Source organism: Apus apus, chromosome 1, assembly GCF_020740795.1.
Source record: "Apus apus isolate bApuApu2 chromosome 1, bApuApu2.pri.cur, whole genome shotgun sequence".
Classification (NCBI taxonomy): Eukaryota; Metazoa; Chordata; class Aves; order Apodiformes; family Apodidae; genus Apus; species Apus apus.
The window spans coordinates 18,251,482-18,266,549 of record NC_067282.1 but is presented as its reverse complement, the minus strand read 5'-3'; the positions used below and the strand labels follow the sequence as shown (position 1 = coordinate 18,266,549).

Genomic DNA, 15,068 nt, shown 5'->3' with positions numbered 1-15,068 from the left:
CTCTACTATCAGTTATGTGCACCTGGCTGAACAGCCTACAAAAAGGAATGGACAAAGCTGACATTTTTCTTGGCTCATAAACTACGAGTTATGAGCGAGTAAAGAAGTGAAGAAAATACTGCTGTTACACTAAAAAAAGCTCTCAGGTAAGAAATTTTCCATTCTACAGTCAAACATCTCCCACATCTCTGTGACTCATGGAAAATAATGAGCAGTGAACATTAAATAAGGGGAAACAAGAAGTCCAAAATTCCAGCTCTTAAGACTAAATGCCTTAAAAACATGGGGGTTTTTATAGGTCACTTGACTGTAAGGCTTCTTCCTAAGGGAGGCCTCTACAGAAAATAGAAAATCCATCTTTATAAAACTTTAGATGTTGACAGAAGATTGTTACAACCCTGAAGACTTCTAATATGCAAGTACAGGTTTTTCCTTCTGCAATATCATGAGCAAAGTTCTCCAGATTTGTCTGATCATTTATTTTCTTCTTATAGGATGTATTTTAATTAGGTTCTTGGTACTCTGTGCATACCTGGGATATAACTTTTAATTATAATGTTGTGCTTTTTACTGGAATAATATGACTTTATTTGAAATATGGAAAAAGGTATTTGCCTTTTCCAAAACAGATTCTAAGCTCAAATAACTCGTCTTTGCTTGCACAGTGTAAACCCTGAATCAACAGAGCAGTAGCATCCATACTGGCTTTGTAGATGCAACCAAAAAGTAGGCTTTGACTGACAGTACATTGTGAATGAGTAATACAAAAAGCACTGATTCTCTGATCTTTTCAGTATGAACACTAAAATCCTGAGGGTTTTAGATGCCTAACTCTCCTGGGGACTTGGGGTTCATGAGTATAAGAACTGCCTAAGACAAAAAACTGACAGCCCCAACATTTTAAACAAAAAGGTATGAGTAAAATCCTAAATTCCTCTGGATTTCTGCTGTAACAGCAGACACACAAGTTACAGTGTGACCAGATTGAAATCTCTAGAGCTTTGAAGTGACTCTGAGAAAACAGCACTTAATTTCAAAGGGAAAATGTAAATGCATGTAATTTGGTTCAAGCTATACAGGTAATAAATTATGTTCTTTAGCAAAGTTCTAAAGGAAGACACTCCTGTAAGTCAACTGTTTCAAACAGACCATTAAGAAGCATTTTCAGATGAAGTATTTCCAACTCAAAACCTGACCAAGGCAAAGAAGTAGCTGAGTATCTGGCAAATTACTGTAATGTATCCTTAATTATGTTATTGGAATTCTGACTTCCGAGCAAAACCCAACACAAAATTTACCCTTTCCATGAGCCTTGAACTTTGGTTTCCCACATAAACTGTAGAGAAAGGATAAGGATCTGAACACATGGAACAGATGCTTACTGACTCAGTGGAAGCAAGTTACGAAGAACCTGATTCCATTCCACCTGCAGCACCTACTTAACTCTGGGAAATTCAGTCCATTGACATATTGAGCAGCTCTGAAAACAGAATGCTGAAGCTAGAAATACTTCCTGAGTCCTCAACACCAGGCTCTTGTTACCACAGAGCATAACATATTTTATAGAAAGTAATTGCTTCATCCTAAAGGCAATTAGTTATTTACTTCTGAAAGGCTGTACTCACTAGTCTACTTTTCCTTCAAGCTACATAAAGCTTTACTTTTCTTTCATCTTGTAACAACTGCAATTGTTATCCTTTAACAACTTAACCTAGAGGACAATAACAACAGACCTGTCACATCACAAGCCTGTGTTATCCAGAAGCCTGTAGCATCACAGATTAGGTCTTGGAAGATTCTTGATGTTCCATCCACACCTTTCTGCTGTCTCCCTTGGTTTTGATTCAAATGCAACAACCACCTCTTCCATACCTGCAGTCTTACCTTCCACTGTCTTTGACCTCACAATAAACACCACTATCCTTAGTGAAAACAGATGCAATGCATCCAGTTGGGGTTCTGCCTGGATGACCATTAAAATAGACTTCATCCTCTCTGTGTAACATAGAGGCCGTGTAACCCACTTCCTTCCTTGTCTTCTGCTTAAGAAGCTTTTATTATTTAAGTCACCTTTTACACATCTTCAGTATATCCTAATATTTTCTGATCTTGGATACTAGCTCCTTCCATCCTGCTCCCTCCTGCTCCCATTCAGTTACTCAGTTTTTTCTTGTTCTTAAAATTTTTTCCAAGTTAATTATTCTTTCAGGTTAATGAGAAGCATCTTTGTAAGCTTTTTTCTTCTTGCATTCATCATCTCACCACCTTAAACTGTCATCACCCCTAACCTGCAATAACCAATGCTGTCTTCACTTAAAGAAGTGTCTCAAACCTCCAAAGGTCTAACAATGCACAGCATTTAATGTGATAGTTCTTTACCATATTAAAATTTAGATGTCCATGAACAAAAAAATCTCAAGATTGAGCACAACTTGCACTCAAAATTTAAATTATGTTACTTTAACAGGATCCATATTCTCCCTCTATAGACAGAGGGAAGATAAGCACATAATCTGTTCCTCAGCACAGTTCTATCTTTCAATTTTTTTCAACTACAAGAATGCTGTCAGAAGTATCAAAATCCAGGTTAACAAGTTAAATTTTTTAAGTCATTCCAGAAGATATGAACTCAACAAGCACTAATTAGAAACTACATCTACATGATCAGACTCCTCCACAAGCGGAATACCACAAGAACCAACTCTCCAGCTCTTCCCTATGTGTTTGTCCAAGAGGTGTGGATCTGTAGCATCTGAAGGAATCTGAAGGATTCCTTCAGCATAGCCAAGAGTTTCCATGTGGTGTTTCTGCAGCAAGGGAGCCTGTTAAGTATTTTGTCGAGAATTAAGAATATTAAGGAACTTTTCCAATTTGAATATGCTATCTTTTTTACCTTAACTTGTTTTTATAGTAGAGAAGTGTATTTGAGCATTTACAGTTAACAAAATTTGTTTGGAATAGTCATCTGCAGCTCAAAGAATTAACATCCAACTATTAAATAAGACACCATGGCCCAAACAACTACACTGTATCAATCAGAGTTTCCTAACAAAAACTGCCCTGGCTTAAACGGATGTCAGGGATGTCCTATTGTCCACAGCAAAGAAAACCATATTCTCTCAGAATAACTCAGGCACACCAGAACCCCTCCAAAGTTGACTTCCACTTTTCCATTAACCTGATTTGTGGGAAAGAAATACCTTCCCTCAGTAACAACATGACTCTTGCAATTGTCACAGGGTATTTTTATGGACCATACATTTTACAATATTTAAGGTGTTTTGCTTTTCATTTGCTCTTTTTTGCCAGGATATTTTAACTCCGCACCAAATAAACCTTCAAAAGAAAGCCATAAGGAAGCTGGTATTTCAGACCAGAATTTATCTCAGAGGGACACTGCCAAAGCAAGTAGTCAGAAACAAAACCAAACCGTCTAACATGGTGGGGTAAAGCTCAAATGGCACCACAGCAAGCACAAGTTATTTTAACATGGTCGGCCACCATCAGAGCTGTATAGAGGGAGATGACAGCTCTGTAAAGCACTAAGCTGAGAGCTTGTAACAGAAGATTTTTATTACACAAAACACTGCGATACGAAATCTTACATATACGAAGTAACACTTTTTTCTCCTCTAACTACATTCTATACTACTTACCAATCCTTGACAGCTTTATGAGCTACTATTGCTTCCAATGTAGCATGCAATTAGAAAGCTGTAATTATGCCTTTTTATTTTTTTTTTGTAAAAACTGATGCTTTACTACTGTCTTCAACAGTTTCTGTGCACTAGCCAAATTTCATAAAGTTTATTTTTAAAAGGTGTATCAGTGTCTCTAAAAATAAACAGGTGGTAATATAAACTATAAAAAGTTGTGTTTAAACAGTTTCTGTAGCTCTTGCACTTAACAAGAACAAAACCAAACATCAGGGATGAAGAGGTTCAAGAAGGCTTGCTAGCAGGCCCCTTGGCCTAGGGGAGCACAGCAGCTCAGCACAGGGCACCAGCTGCTCTTCAGAGCAGTTCTCCATCTGCTGGAGAAGCCCAGCAAATAGAACTAAGGCTTGACAACATTTCATCATATCACACATCTGTTTTGAAACCAGTTTGTTAATGTTCCTAGTTAAAAAAGAACTGCTATAAATTTTAAGTAGTATCTTCATTGGTTGTGACACATCCATACTTAATAATCTGTATAAAGTTTAACATACATGTGTTTAGGCTATTCCCAGTATCTGTAATGTTTTAATATAAATCTAAAAATGTATCTGCCACACATGTAATAGTATAGTTTACTGAACAATCCACTGTGCAGAAGTGGCTGAGAAAATGCCACTCTAAAAATCTACTATGCTTTAACTAAATATACGTCTTTCTTAGACATACTCAGCTCTTGAATTCATTTCCTTATTTTTTTTCCACTTGCTAGCTCCACAGTATTTCAAAAGGGGTTATCATTACTTAGATGAAACGTCGGAATGGTTTACATTGAGTTTAATTTGCAGAATCAATAATTTCCAGGAACTTACTAGCTCACTATCAAGATGACAGTACAGTTGGCAGTGTCATAGCTGTCCTTCAGCTGTATTATCCATTTGAAAGAAACTCCCAAGCATCAGATAACTGAGTTACTTCACAGCCTACTGATCTTTTCCTTCCAAGAAGCAGACTACTGGATATGAATCAGTGTTATTAAAATTCACATTTAAAAATTATTACAAAACCTGTGTTATTCAAATAATAACAGTTCTATTGAGAGATGAATTAAACGCAAAATACGTCTGCAAGTAAAAAGCAGTTATGGTGATACTCATCATGTAGTAGTTCCACTGCTAGATCTCCAAAGACTGATTTTTTTCTCCTAGACTTTCAGAAAGGATATATATTAAAAAAACCAAAACTCAGTAATTTGAAGAGTTCCTCAGGATTAAAAACTTGCACAGCCTATCTTCAGTTGTCACACATGCAACTAGACACACATAAAAATCTGCAAGCAACTTTGATCTTCTTGCTTTAGCATATCCAATATACACCTTCTTTAATTTAGATACTGGTATTTTGGAATGAGGCATTTTACTGGCAAAACACCAGAAGAGTGTTAATTTCCAAAGCCTCAGCATCAGGGGAACAGATTACAGTCTTTCAGCTAGTCCATTCAGGCTGTTTATCCTCTACGTAGCATCTGAGTTTTGGACAGAAACAGAAAAAGCAGACTGTACTCCACCAAAGAGTTAATAACCATAATCAGCACAAGTAAGAGGTCAGTTCAAATTACACCTTATTGCAATTCAAGTTTCATCTGGTTACTGCACCTATTTTAAAATATCTCAAGAGAACATAAGAAAAACAGACTTGGAATGAAACTGCATAGAAATACTGATCCCCGAGACTTTAATATGGGTCAGGGTTTCTGTGTCAATATACATGGATGTGCAAAAAAGCTCAGGTATGAAGAATGTGACCAGAGGAATAATGAAACCTTCTGTACTCTGGCTAGGCAGGCGTAAGAAATCAAGGGCTATTTCTGGTTGATCCTACATGTACCTTCCCACCCGTTTCCTTGAAGATGAACACAAGTAGTCTTGCAGAAATTTCAACACCTGTTAAACTTCTGTTGATTTTATCTAGGAGTCTTCTTTTACAAATGCACACCTGAAATTTTCCAGTATTTTCCCTTGACAGTTCAGTTTCTTCCAAAAATGCAAAAAATTTTTGTGATGGAGCAGTTTGGGTTATTTCTTCTCAAATCGTAATTCATTGCCTTCCAGTGAAGAATAACTGCATGCTCAACAAAATAATTTATGTTGCTGAAGTTTCTTGAACACTTTGCAGTATCAAAACCAGCATGGCCTTCATATTCAACAAGTTTATTTGGTTCACCTACTAATTATTCTACTTTACAAGCAGTTGGACTATTTCTGTAAAAAGGATATGACATCAAAATAAAACTAGTGGTGTTTGGAAGCCTGGAAAAGGGGGAATAAAAATCTATCACCTCTGATTATGGAACTTCTATTTGTTGACCTCTACTCAGTCCATCTGAAGACCTAGTCCTCTTCTCCCCAAGTCAGATCTAAACACTGTTAACTCTTGGATTCCACTATTTCTACAGCAATAAATTACAATTGCTGGTTTTCTTTTAAAATACAGGGCCTAGCTTGGTTCTACAGAGCTTCTGTCCAGGTCAGCAGTATATTTTCATTGGTAACATGGACAGCTTTTATCATATGCATCACAAAGAAGACCTAAGTAATAGCCAGCACATGCACCATAGTTATACAATTTACTTTCTACTTAATAGTGCTCTGACTCCCTTCTCTCTATTACTCAGTGGGTTTAGATCATCACAGTAAGCCAATAAACTTTAATGCTAACATTTGGCATATGCATCCTCAGAAAGATCATCTTTGCTATCAAGCTGGCAGTCCAACACATGCAAAGTCAGGACTGACACTAAGGTATCTGGCAATGGATTCCCCCCATTTAGTAATTTTTCATGCAGGAGAGTGTTTTTATTTCTTTCCTTCCTCAAATTTTCTACCAGGAAATACAAGTTCTCATTTATTTCAGGCCTCCTCATACAGAAATATATCTACAGAAGCAGTAAAATGGCATAGCTTGCATTATCAACCTTACTGATTTCGTTGCAACAGCCACCAGGCTTTAAAACGAGACAGTTGTAAGTATGCAGAGTAATACCAACATATACTGCAATTTCCAAGGCAAAACCAGTTTACTCTTGCCTTTGCATGTACTCCGAGTTGTTTATTCACAGAAACAATTTCTAGCTAGATGTTATTGAGAACTACAATGATACACAGTAAAACTGGGCCTTGCTTTGTCCGTTTTACTCTCCAGCTATCACTTTGCAATCTAGGACACAAGAAGAAAGTACTGATGGCAAAGAAACCTAAACCACCACACCTCCATTCATCAGAAACAAAACATTGTGGAGTCCAGAGCTGCAAGAGAACAGCACGGAGGGAAGGCTGCCTTCAGCCCTACACTCCACCCCTCTCCAGGTTAACAGGATCCTGCTACAAGTAAACTGGCACATCTGCTCCTTAATCTGCTTGCAGCAGAGAATCTTCAGCAAGGTTTATCAAACAATAGTGAAAACATCATTATTGTAACTAAAGAAAAAAAAAATTCATAATATCCTCCAGAGACAGGTCATCCAAACTTGTAGTTAAACTTGAGATCAGCATTAAATACCAGTATGCCAGAAATAGGAAGGATAGGTTCTTATAAAGACTGTAATTTGCTGTTTCTATTAAAACAATCAACACTTTAATGCAACTTAAAGGAAACCTGCATGCCCATATACCTCCTTTTTAGCTTTTTTCTTTTTGAAAATCCAAGTACTTAATCAGGAAAATTATTACAGTAATAAACACACATCAACACACCATCAAGTTATTGCTTGAATAACCATTCTAAGCCCACACAGACAGTATTTCCACTGTCATATTTCATTTTGAAAATACTAATCAAAGAGAAGGCTTGGTATTCCTCAATGCAGTTGCTGTTGGTACAGGCTCTGCTGAGCAAATTTCAGAAGAGTAATTTAGGCATAATTTTTTTTGTATGTGCACATGTATGTGTATATATTTATACACACACTTAAGAATGTGGCCCACTTTTCCTTAACCTGAACCATAAAAGCAGCTCAGATAAATTAACAGGTACATGCACTAATAACAACAGGCACATGTATTTGATGAATAATTATGAAGAAAACATGTTTCAGACTCAAGTACAACATAATGAGATGTTACCTTTAAGTTTAACATCAAATATTAACATAGTAAGTCAACTGCCATAAAAGTCCCATGACCACCAATACCTTAGAAAAAACCCATATACATACCTTCACTGCAAAATGGTCTTTTGATGCCAGAGAAATTCACCGTCTCGTGCAGCGTTTTCTCCTCTTGACAGTATTCACAGTATGTAACTATGCAGTGCAGTTTCTTATAATCATCAGAACATGCTCTGCTGCAGAACTGATACACTTTATTCTAAATGCAAAGTTGCAAAGCATCACAAATAGGGTTAATGAATAAAATCTTAAGATCTGTAAGGTTTGCCATTAAGACACAAGTTTAACATGCAAAGTAAACAGAGTTGTGAACACACCATTAGGGCATGCCTTGTAATGCTAAAAATAACAACTATCACTCAAGCTGACAGCCAACGCTACAAATACTCATCATTTCATATGAAAAGCTAAACAGAAAATAGGCTAAGCAATCATCATATCTTCTTCAGATACTTATCTCCATTCATAGAGAAGTGTAACAACAATCTACCATATCTACAGTAATGCAAAAACTGATGAAAGCAGACTTCAAATCCATAGCTGAGGTGATAAATTACAATTTTCTTTAAATTCCACAGATGCTTTTTTCTTTTTTATTTATGAACAAAGACTTTTAGCTTTTACCCATACTAAATTATGCTCTACAGAAACAGGTAGATTAACTTAAATTTTTTAGCTTCAATACCTTACAAAATAACTATCTAGAAAAATTCTACAGAGAGTTACAGCTTTAAACTTCTAAATATTTTATCACCCTAAGAATAATACCAACCCCCCCTTACCTCCCATTCCAGTACTTCTGGCTTTGAACAAAAAGAACTTTTGCAATAATTACATTTCAAATGAATATCACTGGGAGAGACAAACTGACCATTTGTTGAAGACTGCACACTGAGAGTCTGAAAAACATAAATATGCATAGACATCACTAAAAAAAGGAAGTTACTTTTTAAATTTGCTTTTCAATTAAACCTATAGTATTGGAGAATTTAAGAGTTTATAAACTCCGGAGCATTTCTGGCAAAAGCACAGCAGGTTAGTCTTTTCCCTTATTTTTCCCTTGCCATCTTAGGTCTTCCAATCTTGAATCCTGACCCTTGCTTCCACCATAATTACTTCAGGTCATATTTACTTTACCTTACCTTTCTAATGCTTGTTGTTTAAGAGTAATGAATAAATGCAAAAAAAATCCCAACCAACCAAAAAAAAGCCTCCCAAAATTGCAATTTTCAGATACATACATTTCACAGTCTGCTTTATTTTGGTCACAGAAGTTCTGACAACAAGTATTTCCAAATCCAAACCTCACCAAAGCAGATTTTCAACACCTTAACTGAAGCATACCTTTTGAAAACACAAACACTGAAGTAAAAGGCCTTCAACTGAGAAATCCTGCATCTACTCAGATTAAGAGAAAACTAGCTAATCATTTTAGCTGGCCACAGTCACCACGGCAGGAAGATGCAATCATTCAAACAGCTAAGGGTTTTCAGATTGAGAAATATATTGTAGATTGCATGTGTAGGTGTGAGAATGTACTTCTGTAACTGAGTAATTAACTGAATGCATTTCTGATGCAATCAGCAGATAATCAACTCAATTTTACAGCACCTGTAGTCTTGCAGTAGGTCTTATATGTCTACGGAACAGTTTTTTGCACATTTCCTAGATCTAGCAACAACTATTGGTGCGTTGCACACACCACGTTCAAGACAAAATTTGATTCAGTAGTGATAACAGTCACTTGAAGAATCCAGAGGACAAATTTCTTACATCCATCTTCTCAACAAATTTTCCTACACTGTTTGCAACAAGATAAATATATTTAAATATTACAAGTTCTCTTCAGACAGATTTGTTAATGACCTATCTTCCTCATTAACAGGGAAAACATAAAACATTTCTTTTACAGGATACTTGGCTTCAGAATCTCATGTTAGTAAGGCTTCACCTACACTAAAAGTAAAAAAAAAAGTTAAAAAATTGTGATGAGGCAGATAACTGATCTAAGTCCTCCCCTAAGAGGACCAGTACTGCTGAGGGCTAGTTAATATCAGTCTTAATTTTATGCAGATGCCCTAATTCTGTATCAGGAGTTTACAGACATTAGCAGTCATGCACATTTCCCAATGACAGACAGGACCTGAGCAACAAAATGCCACGTACTGCAGAGAAGATGCCACCTTTATCCCAATGGTCCATTGTCCTAAAGCTACAACAACAGAGTCTGATGCCCACATACAATATTGTCGTATCTCTCCTACTATATCCAGCAAAAGTCCCTGTGGTTGAGAGAGGTTTGCTAGACTTTGGCTGCTCTAAATAGGCAGGTGAAGGCTTGTACTAACATGGGAGCCACAAAGGTGTTTTAAGTTCAAGGTTCAATCTGTGCCTTTCTGCATTTGCAGGTTTCCTCACAAAGCAAACATCACGCTTAACACATGCTGCTGTATGGCTTATGTCAACATGATGAAAATCCCAGTTCTGGTTGACTGGAAATCAGGATGCAAGTATACCCACTATCTCGAGTTGAGGAATTACCTTTAAATATGGAATCAAAAACACTGCAAGTTAAAAGGAACATGTTTTTGGCGTTTTCTGATGTGTGGCACTGTTAGTTTCTTTTCTTTCTTTTCTCAGCTGTTTGCTGTGGTAGAAATTCAGGCCCTCCATAGTCTAGAGGGCTGGTAATTGAACAGTAACAAAAGCTACAGACACAAGAACAATGGAGTTTGAGACTGTTTAAAATGAAAACTCGTTTTAAATTATATTTATACCTAACTGTAGATTAAAAAAATCTAAGCAATTAAGCATTACTACTTAAACCAATGTTTTTTATCATAAACTCTTAAGAGTCAACTAAATATTTTCCCACAGAAATCAGTAAAGAACTCCTTTCATATTACTGAAAGTTCTAAACCAAGCAGAAGATAGTTATAAAGCCAACAATCACAACATTATTTTGTGTGCCTCCTTAATGTTTCTGTTACCCTGCTTACAAATCAAGGACTGCTTCTGTATAGTGTTTTCATGTGCCAAGATGACATGTATGTAGTATTCTCATAATCTCGCTTTGCTTCTAATTTACGAGACTCTTGGAGTACAGAATATAACTACAAATTATTTTGGAGCATTATTACACACAAAGAATAGTGCAGCAAAAAGAGGATAAAATAATTTAAAATCTTCCACAAGTTAGCCCTAACAAGGCTTTATTAATATTGTGCTTTATCAAATATACATTTTAAATCATCTATGTATCTATGTGCTCTTTTGAGTATCTTAAACTTCATTAAAAATAGTTATGTTTACTCTGACTTTTCTTGAGCCTGCCCTGAACAACAACAGCATGGAACATGCCAAGCAAAGAGAGAAATCATTGTAAAGCCCTTTTCAGCTTTCAACGCAACCACCTCAAACTACTCTAAGCTGCCAAATTACTAATAAGCAGTAGGCAGACACAGTCTAGGACTCTTCTGCAAAGACCAGCATAGTACCTCAGCTTCTGGCCTGCCCCTGCCACCGCAGCATACGTGACAAAGCCATTACCCTTGCTCACAGCAACTGAAAATCAAACAGTGCAAACATTTCTGTTTATAAACTTATATGTGAAAGGGCTAGTAGGCTGCCAGGCTGTGGTTAAGTTTTTTCCTAGCTGAGAAAAAAATAACTTTGAAAGAATCAAGTTGTTCTTACCATGAAAAAGAGAAGCAAACACATACAAGGCATCTTTTACATACTGTCATCCACTAGGACCGCTACACAAGCAAAGTCAAGGGCATTAAACTAAACAGGAAAGGAACCAAACACTCCCCCCTTGCACATATGCACACATAGACCTTCCAGCCTTGGCATGGAAGCCTCAATTATGTTTGTCATCATCAAATCTGCAAAAGTATTTGTGACAAGCATGCCAAGCTTCCTTCACACTTCCTGCTGTAGCATACTCCTTTTTTAAAATACAAGTGTGTGTAAAAGAGAGAGATCCAAGGTATATAATGAAGAACCTCACAGACATCATCATGATGGTTAAAGAGAACACAACGTTAGAGAAAAATGAAAGTAATCTGTTAAAAAACACAGTACTTACTGGTACATACAACTCGTCATACAACTCTCAAGATACATTCATAAATTGAAAAGAAAATAATAATAATTAAAAAAAACCAAACAAGCTTTACCAGAAAATTCTTAAAATTTTGCATGGACTAATGTTTTGCCAGGTAGCTTGTACTTTAAGACATTTATACAGCAGCTAACATTGGAAAAACACTTGCACTACAGACTCCATGTTCACAATAAATAAATTAGCAGTTCATTTTTCCTTAAGTCAAGTTCAGGCAAGATCTTCAACTGACCCAATAAAGGTATTGATAGCAAAACTGGCTTAAAACAATACAATGTTGGAACAGTTCTGTCCTTAACCCTGCAATAACATTCTCCAAGATAGAACTTGAAAGAAGACAAGACGGTCACACTACTCTACCAGCAACTACCAAACCAAAATCACATCAAGCAGGCTATTCTCCCTCTTTTTTACCCTCTTTCTTACAAGGATGAATGCTCTTGCAAGCTGTCTGCACAAAGGAGAAGATAGATATGTTGCACAACAAACAGCTCAACTAAATCTTTCAAAGATTTTATTATGTTAAAACAACAGTCAGCTAGAAACAAAACGGTTATTCATTAAGATAAAATGACAATCAATCCAAAAGTACTATAAACAAATTGGAAATTTGAATATTCCAACCCATTTGTAAACCAAAAGGAGTAAAATTTTTTGCAGAAGGGAGACAATTGAAACAGCAGTTAATCTAGAAAGTTAAAGAGTTACCTACATTAGTAAATAGTGCAAAATATGAAGCACTAGAGTAAATCAGCCACTTTTTCAAAAGTTCATTGCAGAAAGCATTGCAATTGACCAAATGGATTAAACCATTTTCTCAGTCTAGGTCCAGTCACTTAATGTGTCACTGAGGTATAAAAAAAAACCTTTAGGGAGCACTCACAGTGTTTAGTGTCATACTAAATGAAAGGAACAAAAGCAGCTGTTTTCATACAATCAACTCTTACCTAACAGTGAAGACTTTTAATTGTTCTACACAGTGAATATATGAAAACTATAAAAAATTAGAACCCAACAGAGATGTTTGAGCAAAATAAATGTAAGCAAATGACCACCTACCCGTTCTTGGTCTTTACTGAGAACTAACAGACTTTATGGATGTTCTAACTGAACTCCACTACAACACTAAAGAGACAGATTTACATGTAGCACTGGGACAGAAGGATCAGCAAGGTCTCAGTAAGATCAGAAACCCACAACAAGCATCAACTGATCCAGTAGTTATATGCAATAATGCTGCTTAATGTTGACTTATCTGCAAATCCAAGAAAGCCCAGGCTGTATTTTTTGTTCACTAGCTTTATTTTTCTTACTAAAATGGCAGAACGTTTTTGTTCTGCGAGCTTCTGGGGTTGTAATCAATTGCAAGGCCATGTAGAACAAAACAAGTGCTGAAGGAGTTTGCAAGAAGCACTACAGAGTTGTCACTACGTATGCATGGAAATGCAGAACGGGGCTACATGATGGGAGGTCCAATCCATGGTATACTAAGGAAGCAAGTAAGAGACTGATTTTCTTTTCAGCTGACAGAAAATGGTAGTTTCATGAGAAACAGGAAAACCCTGTATGGATGTAACTGTTCAACAAGTCACAAGGAGGAAATTATCAATTATACAGTGCGCATCTGGGAAAACTGTTTTTACATACAAAAATTGAAAGATTTTATTTTAAAATGTTCTTTGATTACCTAGAGATTATTTACTACATTTTACATATGCTTTAACCTTAAGTCATTAAAAGTATGACATTTTCAACAAGCATAGCAGCCACTTCCAGTGTGCCTATCATTAGGCTTGCAACACTCAATTGCTGGACAGAATTTCAACAGCCAGTTTTGTTCATAACTATCCTGATGGCTTAGGCTCTAATCTTTCATTTCAGACAGTCACTATTTCCGATGATACACCTTTGTTAGTAAAATATCCAACATGAGAATCTTGTTACTGTATTTTGTATAAAAGAAATGAAACTTATTGATCTTCAAGGCAAAACAGCAAGACTCATCTCCATAAGGAGGCTGGGGTGGTAAAAAAAAGACGATCAGTGACACTGCTTTGTGTTTTCTCATGGTATCAAGGAAAAATGGGTTGTTATTCCTGGATTTTATAAGTTTAATATAGCAGTTAGTGTTACCGTTATGAAACAGAACCTAGATCAAATTGTTAGGAGCCAGAAGCATCTGCTATGTTAATTGTAACTCATAAACATGTATATACAAGTAAGTTAGTGTAATATGCAAATACTTAACACAAACACAGGTACACAAATACTTAGGGAGCAAAAGATTTAACACAACAGCTAACCTGAAATTTAGCTACACAACTGGAACTGCAAAAGTTGTACAGTTTTCCATCAGGCATTGTGGCTTGATATTGAGGTAAAGAGTTTCGTTTACAAAAGTGGCAAATAATTCCAATACCTAAAAGAAAAATGTAGTTTACAAACAAAATAAACACAAAATAGTAATGAAAAAAAAAATACAACAAAAGAAAAAAAAACCCACCCAAACCTAAAACCTGAATTACAGGTAAGCTCTTCCCAACAGTTCAATGTAAAAAGCTAATATTTGTCTATTTTCCATACAGCTTCTACAAGTCACATAAAACAAGAGAAATTTCAGAGGTTTAATGGAGAGCATCAAATAGGAAACTGCACCTTCTTCTGTAAAATTCACTACAAGATTTTCAACTTTGAGGTTGCTAAATTAAGATCAAGATGGCTGCTTTGCACACTGAAGAACACACAATTTGAGTTATTTACCAGGTCCTTTCACCAAGACAAAAAATTTTACCCAGAGAGTATCCATACACAGTATAACTACCTCTATCCTTCTCCAATTGTTGCTTGAGGAGATAAAAGAGGATGAGACTGGATCACAGAAAAGAGAATATTAATTCTTACGCATGAAAATGGCAGAATCATTCTGTGACTCATGAGAGTACATTATGTCTCAGTATTTTTTCCCAAGAAGCCTTAGACAGTTGAAAATTGTTTCAAACATCAAGCAAGAAGGCCAGTAGGGAAACTGGACTCCTCATAGAGTCCTCATGGACTCCTCATGGGTCCATTTACTAGTGTTGAATATTAAGATTTAATTTTTTTTTTTAATAAGTTTTAAAAC

At 36.1% G+C, this 15,068-nt stretch overlaps 1 protein-coding gene across 9 annotated transcripts in view; it reads right to left on the bottom strand.

The window, feature by feature from the left end:
- The window catches only part of ZMYM2 (zinc finger MYM-type containing 2), a 94,328-nt gene that overhangs the window by 30,326 nt on the left and 48,934 nt on the right, over positions 1-15,068 (bottom strand). For 8 of the 9 annotated variants that reach the window (XM_051609251.1, XM_051609243.1, XM_051609234.1 and 5 more), the window contains 3 exons: positions 14,251-14,366; positions 8,604-8,720; positions 7,870-8,020 (listed from right to left, as the gene is read on the bottom strand). In XM_051609251.1, coding sequence (XP_051465211.1) covers positions 7,870-8,020; positions 8,604-8,720; positions 14,251-14,366 — 384 coding nt within the window. The remainder of the gene's footprint in view (positions 1-7,869; positions 8,021-8,603; positions 8,721-14,250; positions 14,367-15,068) is intronic. The other variant, XM_051609293.1, reaches the window with a different exon arrangement.